Genomic DNA, 26,682 nt, shown 5'->3' with positions numbered 1-26,682 from the left:
TGTCTAGCAATAGACTGTAGTAATACCTATTGCTGTCCAAAGCTGGACTGGAATAGTTGATTGATTGGATTTTCCGTAAACTATTATATTTACTGAATTGTAAAGTTCTGACCTGTTCTGTCATTTAAAAAGTATTTGTATCGAGCCCTTGTTTGGAGTTAATATACAGCTTATGGTTTTACCAAAACAACCCGTTTTCAAGTTTATCCGTATGTGCCTGCATATTTAAATAAGTCAAGGTATGAAAACAAAACGTATCCTAACACTTTACATAAACGTCCATTACCCTGTTCGCTAAATATTTTGATGGCCCCCAGCGTTGGTTTGGGAACAAATATTTGTGTGAAAACAGAGCGATTTTCATGGTTATTTCGCTTCCTGAGTCATGAATTAAAATTGTGGTGTCTTTGTTGTTGATGCTGTTTTTAGTAGTCTGTCAGACAGTAAATAGATGCATCAAAAGTAGGCCTTAGTATGTTGGTAAGGTTAAAAAGTCTTCTCATAAAGTCACTGAAAAGGAATATAAGTCACTATTGTATTAAGAGTGTGTAAGACAATTAATAATGTCCAAGAACAATGCGGCCGACGAACCTGGCCGTTGGAAAGAGAGATAATTGATTGTTAGAGCGAGATCAAAGTATAGGTACTATAGATACACGTTGTATGAGTAGTCATAAGTAGTCATTCAGTTAGAAAACATTGTAAAGTATGCAGATAAGAGTTACAAAACTTCTTTAAGATCAGTTTTGTTTCAATATTACGAAGGCCTACAACAACGTTTTAAAGAAATATAGTTGCAGTTGTTAAAAAGAGATGACGCTCTACACCGTGTAATGCGCTGTCACGCTTTTACATATGCAATAATATTACTTTAAGACGTGGCAGTAGGCTCTCAAGTAAAGTTACTTGTAAACATTGATACATTTACTATAGACATGATTAAAGGATTACAGGGATTTGTAAAGTGAATGTGACGTGGGTAGCGTTTCAAGAGTGAGTGAAGTCATAAATGTGTTGGCACTTAGCCAGATGTACTACGGGATTTATGTTTTGAATTTGAAATTAATATCAATATAAGTGATTTCGTGTGGCTACGACGTCGTTGGTGCAGTGAAGTGAACAGATGTTGTGCATTCGTTTTCTGGATTAAAACCTATGCGGTTTATTTAGTACATTGCCGAAACAATATTGAAACTTATCTAAGTGAGTAAAGAGTTCACAGTTATATAGTAAAGTTCCTGAAGGAGCTGTGGCCAGCTAGGATTTTAAATTGCAAATGATTTTCAATCCTATCCACATGATTGAAAGGTTTACAATAAATTATGCTGCCGGCCAAAACTCTTTCGATGATGATTGACACTAAGATTATTATTTTCTGATAGTCTTTTGAGAAGGAAAAATATGTTTTTTTTTTACCAGCACGATAACGCTATACTGGATCCAATCACGCATTATTCCTCCTATATAATATAATCGTAGTACCGTATAATTGCCCGTCAATTATGCCCATTCAATTAATTGACAACAATGTCGCTGATTAGTTTAGCATCAAGCAACTCAAAGCCATCTCATTTCAAAGAAATCGATATATCAAGATGATAATTATCATGATTACAATTAAATAATTCAAATTTTTGACAAACTTCGAAACTGCAGCATCTATATTTACTCGCTGTTGCTATATCAACGAACCAACCAAACTATCAATCTAGGTTTTTGAATTTAATCACTTTATTGTCACACGTCTCTGGTGAACGTATTATGAAAGCAAAGGTCAAAAAATATACTACACCTTTAGATAGAATATTGTGTAATTTTACATGGTATGTTATCAAATAACCCAGTTCGATAGTTGGTTGACGAGCTAAAAAAGCATTGATATAGAAAATTTTAATTTTAGAATATTTTTTTACACGATAACGCGTGTGACGATTTAAAACGCTGTTTTAACAAGCGGAGTTGTGCTATTTCAGCTCAGTGTTGGTCCTTTTGCCATAGTATAGTATCCACAGTTTCTAATTAGTTAAAGAAAATGTACAAAATCCCGAATCACGTCTATACCAGTGAATTGCTAGAGACCAATAGTCCGATATACTACCATTTTTTTTGACACGAAGACAAAAACAGCTATTCTCTCCAAAACTAACCTTACGACATTGATTTTACTCAAATAAGCCTTGATAGGCTTATTTAAGTAGTTATTAAAGATATTCAAGAGTACATTCAATCTTACTTCAAAACAGTCCCGTCCATAATTTATTACGTAGGTACAATATCCTACCACATCCTTCAATGAAATCAAACCCATCAAAAGGTTCAGATAAATACGAGACATCGAAATGGGTTTTGTCCATAATCCACTTAACTAGATTCGGATGAAAGGTAAAGAAATCTTTGTCTCAAACAAGGAATCTCTTTTGGGTACCGCGTATAAAGGAAAAGAGAGGAACCCTATTACCAGGGCTTGCTTATCCGTACATCTGTCGCCAGGCTCTATCTCATAAACCACGATAGCTGGACAGCTGATTTTTTTTACAGAGGATGTCGGTTGTTGCGATTACAAAAAAGGCAACGGTTTCACAGTCATAAATTTACTGAATCGAATTTACTGGCCACCTATCCGATTCGTTATTTTTACGAAATACTTGGTGTTGCAACTCGTCCTTGAATATTATATTTTTGTATCATATCCAGAACCCCCAAATCATCAAAAAATAGTAATAAAAAAAGAAAACTGTTTTCTTACTTTTATTTTTAGGTTGCCATGGTAACGTATTTAAAGTGAGCGCATTATAGAATTTAATGCACTTTTTGTGTGACACCCAGAGGAATGAAAAGCCAATTTACCATACAAATGAAATGCATACTCGACAATCCGAAGCGTGAAAAACGCGGCATAAAATTTAAATCTACTTGTGTATGGAATCCGAACACGTTGATTTTTTATGAAAAGTCACCGATCGCACGAACTTTTTGGGTCCTTTATTGAGGACAAAATATGCGAAAATAAATAAAAAAATCTAAAAATAATGCATTTATTTTATCTCTGTAGTTGACTGTGGTGCAGTCACAAAGAAAAACCGATGCAAAAATGCTCAAAGGTTATCTGACTATTGACTCTCAGCGAGTTTTCTGTAGTATTTCGATATCGAAGCTGTATAGTATTTTAGTCGAAACAACAACTTGACATTTAATTGCGTTCTGTTTTGTAAATTTTAATAGTTATAAGGACTTTTGTGTCTGGCTGTACTATAATCATTCATATTTTAGAAACGCTAATATGAAGTGGGTCCTCGAAAACTTATTTTGACTACTAGCTAAAAGGTCGACAAAACCATAATTTAAACTTTGTTTTCATATTCCATTAAGTTACCACTTATGCTAAAACTTTGTGGTCCACACAATTAACTTAGAGTACAATTGAAGCACATGTTTGCTTTAAAGTACTTGTAACTAACTTGTTTTACATACAAAATTATGGTTGGTTGGTTTTGTATACATTTAAGTTACTTTACTCGTAACATGATTATCATTACACAGTATACAGGCAATGCGATGAAAATCGTGAGAGTTGTTTTTCATTGCCGGCAATTATATGATACTTTTGCTATCAAAGCTTCTCGGCGCCGCAATGCACTACCACTTACAAAACGACACTTATTAAATCTCAGCCTACTTAACAAAGCCTTTTTTCAATAAACGCGTATACGCGTAAACTCTATTACAAATCAGCCAGTTCGACTTGAACAATACATCGAAACCCTAAGCACCGATTTAATTTGTGGAACCTCGAGACAAATACACTTACCCCTAGGGCTGTAGTTAACTGAGGCATTAAACGACCACTTCAGCAGCTTTGCTATAAATGGGAGGGAGACGTCCGTTGATCATTTATTACTGGACTCTAGTAAAGTGAATGCAAGTCTTAAGACTCATTTAGATGAGGCGAGTAATATAGACAGTCTGTCCCTGTCTTTATATAAATAAAGGCAGGCCGCTATGGCGCACATTGGGGGAGGTCTATGACCAGCAGTGGGCTACTAAAGGCTGATGATGATGATGAGTAATATCGAGCCAGTTGTAGTACATTACGAAGCTACGCCTGATAACAGAAATGATATTAGTGTTCAATATCCAGCAGTGTGTTTGAACTGGCTTGAAAGTTGCCGCCTTGTCTAAACGAAGCTTAAGTTTTGTAAAGACTCTAGCTGAATGCTTTCTTTAAAATACAAGTGTATCATAATTTACGTATTCTGGTCGAGACAGTTTCTGTACCAGTGCCAATTGAGCTATCTTTATTGCTTTAATGGAACAGAAGTTCTATACGATGCGGCATGTTTCGTATAAAACAATTTAATAAAGCAACATTAATATTACAAATGTCAAATAATTTAAATTTGTGTTGTTATTATTTTTGACTAATAAGTTTTTTTTTTGTTACAGAGAATCACAGAAACTGTAAAACACGCATGACGAAACATGGACAACGCCGGCAACAATACCACATTATATGACGATGGAGCGTTATATCCAAGCGAGCAGGCTCTTCACAGGGAATTCAATCCAGTTGACAGCACCCCTAGCAGCTGCGTCATCTGGCCCATAGAAAAATGTTTCGACACGTTCCTCTACAACGCAACTCAAATAGAAAACATCACGAACAACATTTTCCAGTACAACGGCACCCAAGTCATGTGTCTCGACCATGCCCCAGTCTTAACTAAAAGCACTTTAATACGAGCCAGCGTACTCTCAGCTATGGCCATTTTATCATTCTTCGGAAATTTGGCAACGATTATAAGTATCCAGAGAGGCAAAAGAGGTCGTGGGAGAGCGCGACCTTCGTGGACGGCAATCTATAGTTTGATATTCCAATTGAGTATTGCTGATTTATTGGTAACCGTGTTTTGCATAGCCGGCGAAGCGGCGTGGTCCTTCACAGTGCAGTGGTACGCCGGGAATATAGCTTGCAAATTATTCAAGTTCCTACAGATGTTTGCTTTGTATCTCAGCACTTTTGTTCTCGTGCTTATTGGAGTGGATAGATGGCTGGCAGTAAAGTATCCGATGCGAAGTATGGCGACGGCGACCCGGAGTGGAAGGCTCGTAATTATCGCGTGGGTGTTGAGCGGAGTACTGAGTTTACCACAGGTCAGTAACCAAAGCATTTATAAAGTTTCTTTTCTTTTATCATATTTTATAAGGTAAATGTTCGGTTAAAGAGTTCAGGTAAGATTCAGAGCGGAGTAAGAAAGTAGTTCGTTTGCTGGTTGCGTGCAATTAAAACTTGTCTGACACATAATTACGGTAGCAGACAAGATTAAAGCGTCACCTACGAGACTTAATATTACGTAAATCAAGCTATATTGTATACATGTAATTTACGAGTGTATCAGTTAATACAATAGAACGCAATTTGTAGGTATTGTTCCAAATATAGTTTGTGTTGAGGCCGGTCGGGGAATAATTTTGATGTATCGAAGAGATAAACATGATCCCATGGAAACACATTTTTGCTGGCAATGAACTATACGTATTGTAACTACGTATGATGCGTCCCACTGGTGGGCACATGCCTCTTCCCGAGCAAGGAAGGTTTTCGGCATTTATCACCACGCTAGCTTGCTTAGTTAGTTCTGTCTTAAAATAATAAAGGAAGTACATATAACCTGCACCTGCATACAAATCTATGCATAGAACCGCAAGGCCAACACGACACTTCATAATAATGATAAATAAAATAAATAATAAATGCGGACAACATCACATACATTGTTCTGAACCCAAAGTAAGTTGCTTAAAGCACTTGTGTTATGGAATTCAGATACAACGAAGGTACCACAAACACCCAGACCCGAGACTATGTAGAAATGTTAATTTGTACATTGACCCGACCGGGGATCGAACCCGGGACCTCAGAGCTAGCAACGCCTTGAAACCGGTGCGTACGCCACTCGACCACGGAGGTAAATCTACCTTTGACTTATTACCAACGATTTTCATAAATATTTGGTTTAGATTTCAATTAAATTAAACAAGGTACTTTTAAGACGCAAATTAATGACGTATATCGTTGACTCACTCATTAAGTAACAAGATTAAATTATTTGACAATAACAACCGAACATCTGTGTGTGTTCGAAATTTGTACACACAGTTGGTACATTGTTTTTCGACGTTGAGCAATGTCCACAACAAATCGGCACGCATTTTGTTCAATTTAAGCCACGGAATTTACACGCGCTTCGAGAATAAAAATAACCTTGGAACAACGGATTCTTTATATAGGCATGAGAAATACACGTTGCGTGAAGATTTGCAAATATTTTTGTCGATACGTAACATCGTGTCTAAGTAGCGTGTAATTGGGATAAGAAAAAAACAAAAGAATACGCCTTTTTAAAATAATGTGAACGAAGCTCGGATTGTTTTGTTTTTTTTTATGTGACACTATTGCTAGAATTTTCAGCCAGTTATTTGTCAATGTAACACACTAACCACTTTCATTTTTGTTACGTCACGTAAAAACTAATATACTTTGGCCCGCGGCTTTTCCCGTGTGTATAGCTGTAATTTCGGCAAATATCCTTGTCCAAATAGTTTTATGACATTCGACCTTATGACGTTTTGTTATCCAGCTTCGCTCCGAATTCATATCGAAATTCGATTAGATTTAATATTTTTTATAATATTAGTACGATTGTATAGTCCAATAGGGAAAGAGTACAAGGAAATAAAATAACAACACGAGTAAAAATCTCATTACTTTTATTTGTTTGATCTAAAGAGTAACGATCTCTTTTCTTATTATTGGGTAGTTTATCATTTCTTTCTTGAGAAGAAATTGCTGATAATTTATATATTTATTTATTAAATAAGTAATGCTATGTTTTTGATACAAAAATCTAGAATACGTAAAGATATAATTAAGGACACTGACACTCGCATTTACAAGCAACACTTTACTATGACGCTTTTTATTAAAATGTGTATCAGTCTCTTCCACTGTACAGCAAGAGAGACAAAATTATATAGGGACCCAAAGGAGTGACTTTTAAATGAGTGATATAGCGGTAAATGAGTGTACATTTTCTTGAAATCCTGTGCCTTGTTCGTTAGTAGGTAGTGCTTTACATTAAGCTATTCCAAGTTTCTAACCATCTACTCTACTCTACTTGCCAAAAATCTTTGAATTGTGAATTCGTATTTTGATGGATTTACAGTTGTGGGACAAATTGTCAACTCGTCAACTCGACTCACACAATGAAAATCATCTACCTACTTGACTTGTAAAGAAAAGTCAGTCTTTCAATAGCTTCGGGCGATCAACAGAGCTCAAGTCAGAACAATTTCGTACTTGAAGGCATTTTATGTACAAGTTTCTTTGGTTGTATTATTGTAGTTGTGATTTATTTGTTTGCACAAAGGCTGAAATGATGTATACTTGTAAAAAGTAGTGTAATGTGATAGATGGGTCCTAATAGAATCTTTTGTAACCATAAAGAGTATTATTTTTCAGGTATCCTCTGGCTTAGGAAAATTTTATATATAATTCAAAGTGAGATGCTATCAAAGCAACGAAAACCCAGTAAAATGGGAACCAAACTTGCGAAAGGTTCCGTACAATTAGAATAAAGGATTTACGTAAATGAGCAATGAACGCGAATATTTATTTTCTTTTGAGCGCTTGATATTCTGAACAGGTTGCACTTTCTGCTGTCACACGCAGACTACCTGTATGAGTAATTTTATATACACATGCAACGCGTTTAAATAGTTAGGAAAAAGAAAATTGCAAACAAAATTAGGGATCCATCGAATTTATGACTATGAGCGTTTTAGTATTTGCTATTATAGCGGCAATATAGTTACATCATCTGCAAAACGACAACAGTAACAGGTGAACAGACATCGTTGCCTCACTAATATACTGCTTTGGTCTCTCGGGAACATGATCCAACGAAGCAGGACAAAGAAGAAAAGACTTAATTGTAAGGATGCTATGTATTCACAAGGAATCTTTAACAGCAAACCTGTGATCGGAATCGTTTATATCTAATAGGCAAAAAAACAGTCAATAACAAAACAATAGAACAAGGCAATTTGACAAGCATTACACAAACCCATTACTTTCATGATTTACTTAAATGTAAACAATGCGTCTTCTTTACCGGCCTTATTAAGTAACAACAACTTTTGTTCTTCAATAGGATACATGAAACGACAACTTATTATTTTGCCAATTACAGGGAAACTTTATTTCCCTTGTGTTGTTATGCTATTAAATTATTTTGATATTCTGTAGTTTATCTGTAAAGGTAAATAAACAAAGAGAAATTGTTTTTTTTGTATGTTTCATTTTCTGCAATTACAAAATTCCAAGTCAATATCAAAACTATTTTTATGTCAAGTTTAAAAGCTCTTTCTAAATATCATTATTATGAAAAAAAAACAGGAAGAAACTGAATGAGTTATTTCAAAAATTGAAGAAGTACAACATTTCGTCGGTTGCTTGAAGAGTTGTTTTGAAAGAACTCCAAACTTCCAACAAATACGTTCGCTTCAAGATCCCTTAAGAATCTTTGCAATGTTCAAATTACATACGAATGACGTCACAAGATTACATATGTGACGTCACATGATCTTAGCAATGCAAAGCAGCAATGAAAAGGTGTAGGTTGTTTTCTGTATTTCCATTTGAACAAATTAAGCTTTCCGTATTACAAAATATCCTTTTCATTTTGAGAGGAATTCTAATGATTCGCGTTAAATGAATTTGTGTGTCAAGAAATCTGATTCCAAGGATAACAATTCTGGCTAGAGGCTTTTAAATTCTCGTCAATAAGTCAGTGCTTACACTTACTTATTGACGAGACTACGTCAAATAAACATAATTACATGTCCATAATGAATGGAAAAAGCACTCAATCGCGAACGTAAAAAAATCCATTATTTAATTGAGTACAAAAATATATTTATCTAATAGTATGATTTTTATTTTTATAAGTCGATTTGCACGTAAACTTTTATTATTCTAAAATCCTTTATAATCTCCAAGAAAATAAACCAAACTCAGTGGCGTCAGGTTTTTTTACCAAGCCTTAGCTTAAGCCTAGTCATTGTTTTCCTAAGAAACTTATCTTAGCCTTCTCGAGTCTAAAAACTAAATGAGAAAAGTTTTATCGGGGTTGACTTGAACAATAGTCGTAATAGCTTTATGTAAATAATAATAGATCAGACTCCTTTTAAATGAAATTTCGACTTGAGTAAAGGGGGAAACAAACATGTAAGAAGGTTGCTTAGCATTGTAATAAACCTCTTTTATTTTAACTAGTTCTAGTTCTGTTGCTTTGGTTATTTATAGTACCGGTTTTATTCGTAACTCGCTGTTGCCCGCGGCTTCGTTCGCGTGGTTAGAAGATATAAGTTATGATTTATACCTGCCCTATTTTTTTCACATTTTCCATTGTATCTTCGCTCCTATTAGTCGCAGCGCGATGATATAAAGAATTTTTCGATTTGAACCAGTAGTTCTTGAGATTAGCGCTGCCAAACAAACAAACAAACAACTCTCAGCTCTCAACTCTTCAGCTTTATACATATATTAGCATAGATAAACCTTTACTGTCAAGACTTGCAACAGGGTTTTTTGTAGCTTATTTTATTTTGGGGTTTTTCCGGTACAGAAAATGTCCCCCCGGAACAGATTTGTTAATGAGGAAGGGAGAAGGTGCTAGACACTACGCATAGCGGCATCTCGCTCACACAACGGCAGCATTCTTCCTTCTTACGATTTGGTACACACGCAGATGAGATCAGCTATTGTAATCAGTAGTATTAAAACTGCTTACTACATTCTATTTGGTATTGTAACATGATATAGTAGTCAGGTGATACAATTTGATTCGTTATAACGCGTACATCAAATAACATGTTTGTTAATCCGTGTATTGACTTTTCGACCTCAATTGATCAAGCCAGATCAATTCTCATTCAAATTTCGTAAGAAGTCAGTTCCAACTCTGAGTGGGCTTTTATTCTTTTATCCCATTGCGGAAATGTTTTAAGGCAACAACCAACTTTCTCGAAGGCAAAGCTGCGATTATAAGAGTCTATTTGCCAATGTTTCCTGTTTATGATAAGCTTAATGTAACATCAAAGTGTAAAGATAAAATCTTTAACCAAAAATAAATTCATAAATCATGATATGGAACAATAAATTTACACAGAGCGGTGACCCCGTGCCCTTTGGGATTGGAATGCCGAGAATGTTAATCTGGGGGGTTTCAATATTAAGTTTTTGCTGTCACAGCGAATTTTCGCGGTCCAAAACAATTTGTAATATATTTTCGTGCGATCGACATTATTTTCATTCAAATTATAGAACGAAAAGAGACAGAACAGTGTAAGCTTTAGTTTTCGTTGATGTCGATAGTTCGAGCAAATATTTAGGTATATAAATTACACATTTTACATGGTTCGGCTATGAAATTTGTCTCATTGTTTTTAATCACAATTGTAATAGTTATCAATCAATCATAACATTGTCCATTACGTAATGCTGGTTTCTCATATTCTTTTGTCCGAAAATCCGAGAATAAATCTAAACGACGTTCCAATCTCAGTACATTTTTATATCAACAATAGATCTTTGACTACAAGAGGACGTCAACGGACATTTATTTAATTGAATAAATACCTTCTATCGTAAATCATGCTTCCCTTTGTAACACAGACTCTATTGGTAAATTTCCGGCGCTCTAATAAATCCAACTTCAGACCCAAATAGATTACGTCATTCAAAGTTATAAAGCATGAATATAACTTTGTCCAACATTGATGAAATAGAAATCTCGCGTAAACTTAACTGCTTTGAATGTAAGGCAGCTTGCGGGATCCTATTGTATAGAATTTGGGGCTGCTAGACTAGGCGCAGGTGGGCTGGGTTACTGGCTCCTTAAATAGTTGATATTATGCCCAGACAAACGAAGGAGTTCAAGTTTTGTTTTGTCATCTTCAGAATACCTCGTCGGGAAAGTTTTCAGTGCTTGGGTTACTTGCGCTTAATACAAATTGTCTTTAGAAAATTATATATATATACCTACTCATAGATAGTTTAACCGTGTTCTAGTGTCACATCAGTCGTCATATTTTTCCATCTTAAAAGCAAGCATATTAAAATTACACAATCATCTAAACTATTCAAAAATAAGTTAAAATTCAGAATATTTTATTGTTCGCCAAATTTACTTAAAACAGTTCCATGTAACATCCATATTCACACACAATAAACGTCACGTCACGTCATCAAGAACAGCGCTAAAACATCTGCAATCAAACTTTTGGTGTGACAAGAAATTATTGTTGTTTACACATCGGATAAACCTTCATCTTCCGTATACAACTTTTATAGGTCATAAACTTTATGTACTTTATCATTGTTCCAGGCTGTGGTGTTCAGAGTGGCTAAAGGACCATTTGTTGAGGAGTTCCATCAGTGCGTAACTCACGGATTTTATACTGAGCGATGGCAAGAACAAGCATATACTACGCTTTCTTTAATCTTCATGTTTATATTACCTCTAGTTATATTGGTTTCTACGTATGTATCGACTGTTAGGACTATTGCGAGTAAGTATTTATTTTTCTATACATTTTTGTGTTATATTGTTGAAGCTGCTACAGCGATTGACGTTTCTTTTGTTTTTTCCTTGACCAATATGTATTATAAAAGTTTTGGGTGGAATCTGGATGAGACAGTACCGGAATCGTAGATAATGGAGCGTGAAAAGGTGAATACGTGCCCAACAATGGGATAATAATGAAAAAAACTTTTATTTATAGGTGATTCCTGCGTTCGTCTTTTGTTTGTTTTATGACGTCAATTAATTCATTCCATAATAATTTATTCACAAATATTTGTATTAGAGGTATAAATTATTCTGACATACAAGAATAAACATTACAATAAATGTATTATTAAATTAATAACAATTATATTATTGAAGCAGTAATAACTGAAAGGATAAGTGCGGACTCAGATCGATATGTCGTCTTCAAGGTCTAAGTCACTTTAAGATTCCCTGACTAATGTCTGGAAACTTTTGTGTAAAGGTGAATATAGATTTCTGATGCTTACAAGGACTATAAATGTTATTGGTAAAATAAATAATAAATAATCATTATTTAGGCACGGATAAATACTTCGTCGAAAAAAATGAGCTTTGAATATCATACGTTTGTTCTAGAATAAAAAGGGTTTTGGTCTCATCGTTGAAAAAGAGATGTTCATGTATATCAAATTTACTATATTTACAACTAGCTGTTCCCCGCGACTTTGTCCGCTTGTTTAGTAGATATAAGTTATGATTTATATCTGCCCTGATTTTTCCACATTTCCCATCGTATCTTCGCTCCTATTGGTCGCAGCGTGATGGTTTATAATTTGGTTATAATGTATAATTTTTTAATTTGAACCAGCAGTTCCTGAAATTAGCGCGTTCAAACAAACAAACTCTTCAGCTTTATATATTTGTATAGAGTGTAGATTTGATTTTATTTTTAACAAAATGCTCGTTCAAGAGTAAATAATGAAATATGATCGAATAAAAATAAAACGTCACCCAAATTCAACTTGAATCAATTACGCCGCAGTAAGTGAATTTCACAACAAACTTTCATGGTCTTACCGCACTTCACGTTATAAAACAATGTTAAGTTCAAAACCCATTAATAATAACTGGAAGGTTGATAAATTATGGTTATGTCAACAAAACATTACTGTTTGATTTGGGTCGCGAACTTGGAGAAAGATTGTCGTATGGTAAATATTTGACTTGTGAATTTTGACTTCCTTTGAGAGTGTGAAGCAGGAAATTTAATTTTCGTTACCTTCTCGCCTTGCTGTTTGGTACTCGTAAAATGTTTAATATTTTATTGATAGAATATTTTTGTGCTATCAATTTAGGTGTACTTTCTTTGGTAATAAAATTAACTTTTTTTTGTTGTAGTTTATTTTACTTTCCAGTTCATGATTTAAGTATTACAGAAAAGTTTTAAGATATTATGACAAAATAATTTTATACTCACTTCTATGAGTTGTCGATTTAACTAAAGAATTTAAAGAAATCCAGGAGAAAAATGTGCGTGTTTATCAAATGTTGTGCTTCATTCACAATAGTATTAATTAAATAGAATACTAAGAAGCTACAAAATGCAATTTTTCTAAGTGTATTCAATTTTTCAAATACACATTTCAAATATTCACTCATTATCTGATACAGAAATGTATTATTCATCAAAAGTATACCACGACAAGAGTTTCAAAAAAATTAAAACTTCTAAAAACCTTTGAAAAAGTTTCTACGTTATAACTCAACACGATACTTATAAATTCTCTTTTTCAGAGAGCGAAAAAGTATTCAAACCAGAAGTGAGGAAGCAAGAGAAATACTTTACTCCTGACATGAATCGAAGAAGGTTGATTGACAGAGCGAAGATGAAATCTTTGAGGATGTCGGTCGTCATAGTAGCTGCTTTCCTCATCTGGTGGACACCTTACTACGTGATGATGGTGATATTCACATTCCTAAACCCAAATAAAGACGTAAGTAGTTTATTCATTTGTTTTAACTATTTTTGTATGTGTGAGTTGGTAGTATTTAGGTAGGTTAGTTTTGAGAGTCGTTTCTTTGTATTGTGACAAGACAAGAGTGAAGTAAATTGGTATATAATAAGGAAAAGTATAAACGATTAATATTATTTTCATTAATTTTTGGTTTATTTTGCAAAACCTGAAAATTGGAAATCAATTTATCACCTAACTCTGCCCATGGCGCTGTAGAACAAAATCCTCGCTTTACAAAGCACCAAATTTAGATTCATTGTTGCATTTTCAATCCATTTTGAGCAGTTACTAATTATTAATATTTTTAGATTTCGTCAAAACTCAAAACGAATGTCGTTTCCTTTACCATCCGAATCCGACCTCTATCAGTTCTAATTTGACTATTGTCAGCATGTTCTAGGTATAAACTAACAAAGTCATGTAACCTTTGGACATGACATTGTGAGTTTGTACCCAAAACGGGAATTGACAATGGATTTTGTATTTAGTAGTCCTTCAAAGTAAAAAAAAACTTTCATCTTAACATAATTAATCCTACATTGATTCGTTTTCTTTTATACATTTTCCTTGAAGAACTCAAGTGATGTAAAGATAAGGCTTCATCGGTACCGAAACAATGTAAATAAATCGGAATTATTGGAATTCGGTCTGTTATAAAAACCTTTTATTTTCCAATGAATTGTGACCTCGTTTTACCACTACTGTCTACCTGTTTATTCACAACCATGACACATCGGAAAGGTATTTTATTGAAATAATGTGTTCGTATAAATAAACTGACAGATTTGGGACTCTGTGTTCATATTTTTATTGTTATTGACATAGTGTATACCACTGGTCATGAAAAAGGTGGCATTTTATGTACAAATAGCTTTGAATTTACGTTTCTTTAAATACTGAAACTTTGTTGTTAATTTTTGTTAAAGGTGTATTAAGGCATGTCAGTCAATATATCTGACATCCATAAAAATACAAGCTCCAACTAGTTTGCCTCGTTAATCTTTGATAATGTGTTAAAGTATAAGTATTCAGTGTGAAGGAAAAAAAAATCGAGTCTGCGTACTACTCCTACTGCCGGTACACCTTTAAATATTAGGTATAAGTACATAGTCATACAAAATAGCGCCATCTATTATTCATCTCTGCGTACTAATTTGTAGTTATTACTTATGTTACCACAAAACAAATCTACTCCAAGATGTTTGCTTGAACATTAGCAGATATTATGTGTACACAGCTGGCATACAACCTACATTCAAAATTAAACTTTAGTTAGAAATAGTATCAAGTAAATATTGGTGTAAATGGAGACGCGTAATATGGGTCTACAAACTATTAATTTTAGTTACGAAATATACTGTATAACATACATAATATTATGTGTTTTCGAAGCAACCATTTTGTGTACCTACCAGTAGTATATACGTACATATATTGGTACCTACCGGTATATATACTGTACTTCGAATATTAGAATTATTACTTACTCCTTGCTATCGAATTTGCGTACAAATGAGACCTGTTAGTTTCCTATATAGTTTATCAAAATTAATCCGAAATATAAAAGTGAAACGGCACATTCATTTAAAATTTTAAATGGGTGATCATGAAAATGTTAGGTTACCTTGAACATTTAGAAATCAAGAACGAGCGATTCGATTTTCATGACATTTGATTTATTGGACATATATAACGTTGGATTCAAAAAGCAGAAGAATATAAAACAAAACAGAATAATATAAAAATTGAGCAAGAAATTTCATATTTTAATGATTCCGTACAGAAAAGTTCGAAGACTATAAACTAAAGACACTGGTTTATTTGTAGTTTATTTTATTTTATTTTTTATATTTTGATGTCAGTAATTTATTTCGTAAATATTTTTTTATGGACCTTTTAATGTTCTTCAGCAAGAAAATTCTCTTCATCTAGTTTTTTAAATCATGTTTTCGAAATTCAATGTGACTCTGGCAATGGCCAAATCAAAGCATGGTTATTTCATTTAATAAAGTAATAGTGTCATTGTGTTTAAACAAATTAAAAAAAGCCTTTATTCCAATAATCACCTTTAATAACTTTAACTAAAACTTTAAGTTATTGAACCTTTTGTAACATTATACACAGACGGACAGAATTTATCCAATTTGTACTAATTTGAATTCAAACCCCTAACATGTTGGTTTACTACTTGACAAGCGCATTGCGTATCAACTCGTTCACCGGAAATTAATTCCCATAGTGGATGTTTAATCAAGAAAATTGTTGTTTGGACTGATAATTAAAACAGGAAATTATTTTGCAAAGGTCGTTTTTGAATGTACTAATAGCGTACTATAGTTTAAGTTTATCGTTCAATTCTAGAAATTAAAAGTAAAATTACGAATGTTTTTTTGCGGATTTCCTATGGAGGAGGCGATCAATACAAATGTATTTTCCCACGTTTTACACACTCACTTTTCTTGTTTGTTTGTAAGGTTCACCCGGTGACTTTGCAATTTACTACTATAAAAACGGCTGGACCAGTTTTGGTAAAATTTTAATGGAGTGACATTTCAAAACGTGGGATTTAGATTTTTTTAGTCTACTACAAGATAATTTTATGCACGATTAATCCAAAAATTGTAAATGGATTTCATTCATTATTTTTATACTTTTAATACTTTATTCGATATATAAATACTTACTTCTAAATACACACCCAATGGATCAGAATTAACAAGGACTTAACAGTATTCAATTAAAAAGACGGAATTAATTCGCGTTATCCCTCTTTACGGTAAGCCTTATAAGTCTGAGAGTATCAATCTCTTTTTGACAATTATTTTCGACCCAACAAATAAATGTTCTTTTCAGAGAAAAACCTTTCTTTCAATTAATACAGTTTTTCATGAATTGAGTAGAAAGTGATTAAATGTCCTTTATGTTTTGCTATAACAACTTTCAATGAAACTAATAAATGTTAATCTCAGTTCTTTACGAGCGTAAGTTTTTTACTAATTTCCTGCAAGTGATTTCTTGCTTGATTTAAAACAAAGCTTTCGATCGGATCGTAAAGTTCGACGTTCTACGATAATATTCTGCTAAGTTAAGACATTCGTTTTATGGAGTTTGACTCCACTAAAACGAATGAAGAAAGCGACTATAAAATCTTTTAGGCATGTTTTTCACACAAAATGTATAATGTATACACATACTCATACCTTTTAAAAAAATATTCAGAGCATATTTCAGATTTCTCTTGTTTAATTTTTCTTCGTACTTTACTTTACTAGGGGTATTTTACGTCGGATACATGAACTGGGCTACTTTTGTAAGACGACTAAAAAATCACCGTGTATGGTTGATGTAGATACGAAAAAGAAACGAATATTAAGGACATAGGTATACGAGATAAGGAAACAAAGCTCATGATATTGTTACAAATAAATATAACCTGTTTCAGAAATATCGAGAAAAGTTTAGAATAAATTGAGCATTGGCTAAGATTTGAATGATTTTTGCTATTCTAGCAGATCAAGTAATTATTTAGCAAGCAATTTTTTCCTGATAGAGATAATGGACCATACGGGATCGAGTAAATCAAAAATGGATCTTACTACTTTGAGATAAAGACTATTAGCTTTCAAATGTCACCACTGATGTATACTACTTACATAATTTTATTCGCCCAAGTGCTTTTCTCCTAGTTTACGACGACGCAATATAAGCCTAACATGATGGGACAGACCAAGTTGGATAATTTCGTTTTCATTGCCAATAAAGTGTACATTAATTAGTAAAATAACTATGAATTAGAAATTAGAAATTTTTCAACACTAAAATAAATTAATTTCTCTGAATTAAAATAAAATGAAATACGAGTCTATTCAGTGCTTTGGTTTATTGGAAAATGGGAAAGGTTGTAATAAAAAAGTTCGGATGTTCATTTCATTATGTGCTGACGATATACAAATAGTCCGAGTCCTAAGTAAATAGAATACCATTTGATAGTAACTTGAACAAGGATCAAAAAAAATAATTTCGACAATCAATAAAATAGCATTTGACGTCACGATATCTGACGAAAAATTATCAAATATATGACCCTCAACCGTTGCTTAAGTTAGGCCTTTATTCTTATCATTTTTTATTGTAGCGGCAATAAGAATACATAATTTGTGAAAAATTGAACAGTCAGTGTTTCACAGTTCATGAGATACCGTCCTGACTGGTACCAATGAACAATATAGACAACCAAAAAGCGGTACCTAAGTAATAAGGTTCCGTTTTTACCTTTTCAGTACGGAACCATAAATTACATTGTTGAAGATTTGTTAATCATTGCAGATTTAATTTTTGCCTTTATAAATACTAATTAAATCATGTTTGTTACAGCAAAGTGATGAGCTGCTGAACGGGATATTCTTTTTTGGAATGTCAAACAGTCTAGTCAATCCTGTTATTTACGGAGCGTTTCACTTGTGGCCGAAGAAGAATCGATCTCATAGACATAGTGACAGGTATGGTATTCAAATTAAATGTGTTATTATTAGTAAAGTTCTTCTGTTCGAAGGAAAAGGCGAATCTAAGAATCCTTGAGTCCCGGAGGGTTACACAAACATTCGAAAATACAAACATCCCTGGAATTAATTATGACCCAGGTACCCATAATCTCTACTAATACTAGTATGTGAAGGAAGGTAATGCATTGTTATGCATCGACACAAACACGCGTATGACGTAGCACGTGGTTCAGATTTAGTAATAGTCCCCTGAAGGAGCAGGTGGCAAAACAGGTGCAGGTGTAGGTGTGAACAAAAAAGAAGGTCTATTAGTACTATACCTACTTTTAAATTTCATTGTTTAGTTCATTATTTAGTATAAAACTTTCTGTTTAACATCATAATACACGAAATTGCAAAAATACAACCGTACACGTTTTTAGGTTATGGCGTAATGGAATTACAGGACCATATATCAGACACTCGTTTTCATTTTAATAAAAAGTTATTGGTCCGAGGAAGAACGTAGTATTTTCTAATTTAACGTTTTATTTTACTGTCTCGTAAAGAAAACTGATAGTATAAAATAAACTGAGCTGATGAAATCTTTAGTGCGATGGAATTTCAGACAATCTTTTATGATGATAAAAAGTAAAAATATGTGATATTAATAACATATCACAGAATGTAAAAAAAATATATTTTAAAGCCAATTTCTTTTTAGAACTTACTACTTAAAGAAAACATTTGAGAGTTAATCTTGATATTAATGTATTCGACATTTTCTAATAAAAGCCAAAATGCACTATCTTGCTTATTTAAGTTCATTATTACTAGTTGAAAATTTCATGTGATTAATAAATTGAAGGAAAAAGCACTACGCCTACAAAGTGCCTTGAATATTATAGGCAAAGTTGTCAAAGTCAAACAAACAAGTATGCGTTGCAAGCAAATACAGGAACTTGCAAAAAGTTATACACGCTTCATAATAAAAGTTTATTTAACTAAAATATAAAGTCAACTAACATTAGAAATCTGGAGCATTGATCGCTATCCTGGCTCACTGCAGGCAGGCGATTTTAGATTCCAATATTAGGGCTATAGTTTTCTTCCAAATTTTATCCTTCACTTTTTGACACTAGTATAGACACATTGGTACTTGCTAGCTTTCGCGCACTTATAAACATTAAACTGAGAGGCAATCACGACATCTCTTATTTTTTCATCTGTATAGTTAAGTAAGCTAAGTTTAGAATACTATTGCTTTTAAAAAATCTCATTTGAATGTGTTTTGTACTAAAAACCCAAAAGGCTTACAGTGCTTTTTAGATAGAGTTCTCAACAATACTAAAAAAGTAAATTCGATAAAGGATTGAATAAGAGAGTAGTAGAAGTGGTAGTATAAATATATCTAGGTGTGACCCATGAGGATTGTTTCTATCTTATTTAAATTTACTAGCTGTTGCCTGCGTTCCCGCCCGCTACGAATCGAAATTGATCCCAATAGAACATAAAATCGAGATAAAATCTAACCTCTGTGTAAATGCTGGTTATAAACAATCTGTTTACCGAGTTTCGTCTAAATCCGTTCAGTGGTTTTTGTTCGAAAGAGAATGAAAAATCCATACATACAAATTGTAACGTTTTCAATATTAGTGGGATGGAAGAAGGATTAGTAAGATTATACCTTTTTTAATAATTTGTTGACCTAAAGCTACAAGTGATCAATTTCCCATTCAACACCAGATTCATATAGTTCGTTCTTTGTAAGAATAAAGTAGCTGTCAAGATGAATAACGATTTATAATAGATGATTAATATAGGGTTCCACAAATCTTTTGTGTAAGCAAACAATTATTTTCTTTGTGACATTGTTTGTATAATGAACCGATAAAGTAGCCGGAATCGGTAGGAAAGATCATGAAGATAACAAACAAAACAAATGCTTTATTCATCTTCGAGTGGTTTTTGACAAACGATTGCAGTTTCAAAGTCTCTTTGATGTAAAAACGATGTGTCATTATTCAGTATTGTTTTATGGCATTTTTGAATACCCAATAAACCAAAACAAATAAGATGTGACGGTAATCAATAATAGTTTTTGTTATTGTGTAATTTCGGATACATTAAGTCGATTTTGCTTTCTTATCAACAATTTTACAAACGTTAAATTCACTAACACAAATACTTTCCGGATCACACAAAAGATTGTCTTATGCGAGGATTGAATCGCAGCCTTTGTGCACTGCATTTTCCTCATTAAAATCCTTTACTACAAGGAAAGATTTTTAATGATGCAATATACTATTTCTAGAGTTCGTCCTTTTCTGTCTCATCTAGGTACCTTATACTTTTATAAACTAAAAATGATAAACGACGTATTTCGCCGCCGATTTGTCAATGTTTGCTTTATGTCAACAAACATATTTTAGGTCTAAAATATGGTTACACTACCCTTGTTCTGACATGTCTGACTAGTAGGTAATTTGTTTATAATAGTAGCCAAAAATTGATACTTACGAAGAAAATGTGCCCAATGAATTTGTAGTTTCTTGTATGTGTTTTATGTGACATCAGCTGTTCTGGCAAACGTTATTTTGCCATACAAATGAGTTGTAGGGAATTCAAAATTGGGCCTTGAAAAATAGATAAGTCCTATTCTCAGACCTACCCAAAACGCACACAAAATTTTACGGTCCAACCGTTTGGGAGTATTTCAATTAAATACACTGTGACACAAGGATTTTATATATAACATAGAAAAGAGAGAAGAAGTAAACTACACTAAAGTTAGCTTTTTTGATTCTGCCGATGGATAAATACATATATTTTTGAAGAACAATTCTTCATTTTATCTCTCAATCTACTATTTCAGAGTCTAAAATTTTAGAACGTCACTATACTTATGTCAGTTCAACGTGTATGTGTGTATGTGTAACACGTCCGCAGTAAATATTTTGTAAGCAAATACCTTGGCACTTTGTTTAATTACTTGATGATTAATCACTTCTGTTGAGGCGGTAAAGTGCCACATTAATTAACATTTTAATACAACAAGAATTTCCAGGTTAAGAAGAAAACATATTGCTTTGAATTTACGAAATTATTTGTGGAACAGTTTTAATAATGACATTGAATTAATATTTGCGTGATTGGATCGTTAGTCTTTAATGGAGTATTTAATTAATTGTGTAGGTACATTAAAATCATTACATCCACGTTTTGTATGGAGCCTCCGTTAGATCCCACAGCTGGGCAAAGGTTCCTCGATTTTCCTGACACTTTTCTATCTTGCACAATTTCTAACCTCCTTCGTCTTGCCACACACAAGTTAATAGAAACTATACAAAACTTTTACGAAAGCTCAGTCACCAACAGTCCAGTCCAACTCGTACTTTACTAGTTTTTAGTTTTTATCGAGCAACATTGCTCGATCCACAAATTTCCCAATCATACTTAATTGTAAAAGCATTTCGTGTATCGCTATTATAATATATCGTCCTCATGCAACTTTCCTTTGTTTTGCTGAATAATAATAATCCATCTCAAACCCATGATTCAGCATTGATTCGAGGGGTACCACTCTGCCATTGTTTTACCTTCACATGCGAGTAGAATATAAGATTATATGTCTCTCCTTTGATTTCGTAGTCATGGGAAAATGATAAAATTCAAATCACGTTGCGACATAGCCGAAATCATTTTTGATAAGATTTGTTTTTGTTATCTTTCTATTACTTGTTCAGTAAATTGTTTTACGTTGAAATATAAGTGCGGAAACTAACTTCAATAAAGCTACAGTCGAGCTTCAATTAGTAAAGTGCCATATATAAATAAACGGTACGCTATAATTGCTCTGACCCTTAATTTTTGACCTATTTCTGTCAATCATTTACACAAAAGGAACTAATATTTGGAGTGAATACTAATTTAATGTTTCGTGAAAAAACACTGTAATATACAGTTAAAAGGTCAAACCAATTTGATGACTTGCTATTATAAAAGTAACAGGTAATAAAGTTAACACCTCAACAGAAGAATTTATTGTAATAAATAAAATACTTGTAATAAGGTTCTATTCTAGTCAGTTATCGCGTCGTATTTTTCCTCGAATAGTCCTTTTAGGCATGACACTTAATTCAGTAATCCTAATTTTATTTCTTGGAAGTAAGAGCGGACTCGACGGCGACGGCGTGCCTATTACTCAAATGAAACAGTTTATTACCAGACATTTTTAAAGCTGTTTAAGACCGACTATTCATTGGAACCTAATCCTTGATTTTAAGTTGAAGTAACTTATACAAATGTTATTCAAATGCAATCTTTAAAATATTTTACTGGATAGAAGCCTCTTCCTGTATAGGGAAGGTTTAAACATTGATCGTGGAAACGGAATGAGGTCTGACAATTTTGGTATTTTAGTATAATTTAAAACAGAGATAAGTTGAAAATGCAAGCCAGCTTTGGTCTCTGCTAGAAGGACATACTTCAAGACATTTCAGCTGGATATCATAAGTTTTCGCATAATCTATAATCACTTATTTCATTCGGGAAATTTGCTTGGAAAAGAGAAAATTATTTGTGCTGAAGTAGGTATTTAAATGATAATGCTGGCGTTAAATTATACATTACGAGCATTCTGTGCTTAAAGAGGAGAAAGTAAGTGCATTTTCCGGGATCGAAAAGTAGGGTAAGTTTGTAATTACTATAAAAAATGCATAATATTCAGTGCGAGATTCGGAAAAATCTGATGTACATACGTTAGCAAGTTAAACTCATTAAATAGATTTAAATAGTATTTAAAATTTAGTTTAAAAATTGTTTTGAACAAAGATATATCTAATAGTGTTTATTGTCAATTAAGTAATATTATATTGCAGTTATTCTACGATAAATAATATTTTTTTATAAGGTTTTCCGGTCGTTAGCAACTGGAAAAGCTATTTGCTATAGAATTAAGTTGAATTGATTGCGTTTATTATAAATTCGGTCACATAATATTCAATTTATCAAACAAGTTTCCCAAAATCATGTTGTTAGTTAAAATACGTATGCTATGTATGTGTGGTATGAGTAATTGATCAAAGACGTGATGTGCAAATTTGATTCTTTGATGTTACGTAACGTTCTGACTTGTAAGAAGCATGTTCTTAGTAGGTATAATAGATTTTAATGGATATACGAGAATATGAGACATATGTATGGACAAATTTACCTACAAAGATTTCTTCACAAAAAGGTAAAGGCAGAAATGGCAAGATGTTAGAAAGTAAAAGAGATGGTATAGGATAAATAAAGATGGAAATCCTTACGCCGACAAGTGCAAAGCGCTTCAGTTGTTATGAGGGTCTTAAAGCACGGTAGTCGGTTACAATGTTGATTAAAATCTGTTACAAAGATCTTGTTGCAGCATGTCGTACAAATTTTAACGGTGTTTACTTCATAAAAGTACTAAATTTTATACTTCAAATCTAATGGTACCTGAAAACTTTTGAGTTTCGCACAAAGTTGCATGTTGTCGTCTATTTCCATCTCTCGCAACCCAAAAATAGCGTAAAGCTGTCATTTGCCACATTACACAAAAATATACTACACCTTAAACACTAATAATCTGAAGAAGATTTAATTTTCAATATTGAAAACAATTTATCCCAAGTACCACTATAAAAAAGAAAATGTTTTCCACATTTTTTCGTACCGTAATCTGTACCAAGGGAATAATCCATTCTTAAAATGTCGTTGTAAGTAGAGCGTAAATATTAAAAAAGTTATCATAATATATTTTATAAAGCTAAAACCGTTTTTACTGAATGTTTCTTACAGAGATTTGAGAGCTTTATGAAATAATGATACAATAGAAGGCTTTTTATTCAGCGTGAAATTACAACAGCTGATTGAGTAAACCGGTGAACCCCATGTTTTTAGGAGTTACAATAGAATGCTGACTGACATGTTGGTTTCTAGGTAAGAGGACCTGACTGTTGTAACGGAGGTCGTGGGTTCGATTCCCACCCAAGACAAATGTTTGTATGATCAGTAAGATCTGACTGATCATACAAACATTTACTGATAAAAACACTTTAACTGATAAAATACAAACATATGTCAAAAAGGCAAAGCTCTAACTTTTACAAAGTATTACGTTTGTTTGTTTTTGGTTTACCGAAGTTTTTAAAAATAAAACCATATTTCAAAAGTGAACTTTGAAACAAACGAAATATGACCTGTTTTTGGTTTTTGCGGTTCTGTAACAAAAAGGAAATCATGTTAATCCTTTCCTGCAATGTTTATTAAATGTTTTGTTGTGAATAACAAATCAATGTTTGTTTAACTTTTGGAAACAATGCGGATATTCACCGCAGAGGCATTTTTAATTTTTAAACTAAGTTTCTTAATGAATGGAAAACATGATGAGATAGAAAAAATATTTCTTCAACATTAACATTTTATACAACACATATTTTTTAGTTGAATTGTTTTGTATAAATTTGTTTTGTTTTATTAGAAAACTAGCTATTGCTCCCTGGCTGTCGGTTATAGCTGCAATAGCCTTATCCTCCTTTAAAACAGTCCAATAAAAGAAGCGTATGTGAATAAGCAAGATGTCATCCATACCAAATTCCATCGAAATCGGTCTTGCCGTTTTAGGAGGTAACAAACAAAAACGCACTCATACAAACACACTCACATACTTTTTCTTTTATTATATGAACGTGATAAATGTTGATCCCTTATTAAATACACTTTTATTGAACGTAGGATCTTGAACGTGGACATTTTATATAAAGATTTTTTTTGGGAAAGTTTTGTTCAATGTTTATTGGCATTCCCTCTTACTGAAAGTGCCAAGTTTTTACGTTAAGAGGTTTATGTAAATAATCTCCTTGTGGAACAAATTCGATTGGTTAACAAGAAGGCTACGTTATTCGTATGTAACGAAAGTATTCCTGCATTAATATTATACGTTCTCGTAAAGCAACATCGCGTTCCGAAAATGTACATTTGTTTCCGCGCAAATGTCCTTTCTGAGAACTTAACCGCTGTCACAACCGTTTCGCTAGTTAAATAATATCCTTGCCTATTTCCGTTGACAAGCTCAAGTTAATTAAGTGTCAAGTAATGTAACTGCGGTTGACTAAAAACGATCTATTTCTGTTTGGCAAACGACCTTGGCCTTAAAGAAGATCTCTTGCAGTCAGTATTTTCATTATATTTGAAAGCCTCTAATGTAAAACGGTTCACACGAATCGCACTCGCGACACTGGGAGTCAATAACAAATGGGGTTAAAAAAAACAAATTTTCAACAAAACCTGATCGTTCCAAACATTGGTCGGTTGTTTTTTTTTCAGTATTTCAGTTAATGTTTAATCGGCAAAAAAACATAACCTTTGAAAAATTTTACCGTCTAGCTGTAACAGTTCTTGTGGCACCGCTTAGTAACAGATGGGTATAGTAATAGACAGTGGAGCTTCATTCAGCCTACTCTTTTTCCCTTTACTGAACGTATGTATCAAAAACGGAAAAAATCACAATGTTATTTCAAAATTAACATCTCTTTTTATTTTACAGGGAATCCGGTGGGCACCACGCATCGCTCCTCCGGCGCGGTGACAACAACACATCATCGATCCGATTGACCATGAACAACCGGTCCATCAGATCCTCCACCAAATACTCCAACGGACACAACGTCAGTTTATTATAACCATTGCGTAAAACTATTAACAATCGGGCTTTAACAATACCCGAAGAGACAGTGCATATAGACTCCAGTAGACAAATCACTTGTGTAGTGTGCATTGAAAGACAAAGAATGAGAAATCGTTTCAACTATACCGACTTTTAAATGACGTGTAAATATAAGCGAAGTGTAAATAAGTGGATTGTAAATAAGTGTAAATTTAAGTTAAGTGTAAATTTTGTAAATATAGATACTTTTTGTACTAATTTAAGGTAGTATTTAATACGTAATGTCGTTTGATGTTGTGATCTGAGATTAGTAGAATTATTAAAGTTTATTATGAAGCTTTCGTTTCGTCGTTTCACTTACCTTCTTCCAATTAAAATAGGATGTAAAATTAGTTGGCATTAATGTCTTTTGTGATCCTAGGCAGTAAGCCTCAACACAATACCACTAAAACAGAAGAAATAATTACTTTTTCATTAATTTCTACGGCACTAATTCATTTTGGATCTGGAATGAGTAATAAAGACAAGAAATAATCCGGAAAGGCTTTGCCGAGAGTATATTCAGCGGGACTCATAAAAACAGGATTATTAGGAATCGTGTTCGGCATAAGTAGTATCTTGCTAAAATATTGATTTACTGGGACTATGATATTATCCTTAGTAACATCAACGGAATACATAATACATTTTTAGGAGCTTCTAAATTCTTGAGTTGCTGTCATCGGGTGTTTTGAATGGAATTTGGCTTAATATTACCAAATAAAATAAATTGTTATAAAGGTATAAGTTTGTAAGCTTGTGATTCTGTAGCGCGTAATCTCAGAATCTACTGAACTGACTTTGAAAATGATCGTACAAAAAAGAACTTCGATGGATGAGGCTAT

General features: G+C 33.1%; 1 protein-coding gene across 1 annotated transcript; it reads left to right on the top strand.

Annotated features, from left to right (window-relative positions):
• The first annotated feature begins 847 nt into the window (after positions 1 to 847).
• On the top strand, positions 848 to 26,139 carry LOC113503462 (gonadotropin-releasing hormone receptor). Its single transcript, XM_026885443.1, has 6 exons — positions 848 to 1,203; positions 4,444 to 5,151; positions 11,448 to 11,631; positions 13,407 to 13,606; positions 18,002 to 18,126; positions 25,679 to 26,139. The coding sequence occupies exons 2-6, from the start codon at positions 4,480 to 4,482 to the stop codon at positions 25,812 to 25,814; spliced, it is 1,317 nt and encodes a 438-aa protein (XP_026741244.1). The 5' UTR covers positions 848 to 1,203; positions 4,444 to 4,479; the 3' UTR covers positions 25,815 to 26,139.
• Positions 26,140 to 26,682: the final 543 nt, after the last annotated feature.

This window comes from Trichoplusia ni, chromosome 19 (assembly GCF_003590095.1).
Source record: "Trichoplusia ni isolate ovarian cell line Hi5 chromosome 19, tn1, whole genome shotgun sequence".
NCBI lineage: Eukaryota > Metazoa > Arthropoda > Insecta > Lepidoptera > Noctuidae > Trichoplusia > Trichoplusia ni.
This window is presented reverse-complemented; position numbering and strand designations above follow the sequence as displayed.

What these genes read in the sequence shown, in the direction of transcription:
- LOC113503462 (XM_026885443.1), top strand. Translation starts at nt 4,480, where the DNA reads ATGGACAACGCCGGCAACAATACCACATTATATGACGATGGAGCGTTA. An exon ending in GACTGTTAGGACTATTGCGA is followed by an intron (nt 11,632 to 13,406) that starts GTAAGTATTTAT and finishes TCTCTTTTTCAG; the next exon opens with AGAGCGAAAAAGTATTCAAA. An exon ending in TCCTAAACCCAAATAAAGAC is followed by an intron (nt 13,607 to 18,001) that starts GTAAGTAGTTTA and finishes TGTTTGTTACAG; the next exon opens with CAAAGTGATGAGCTGCTGAA.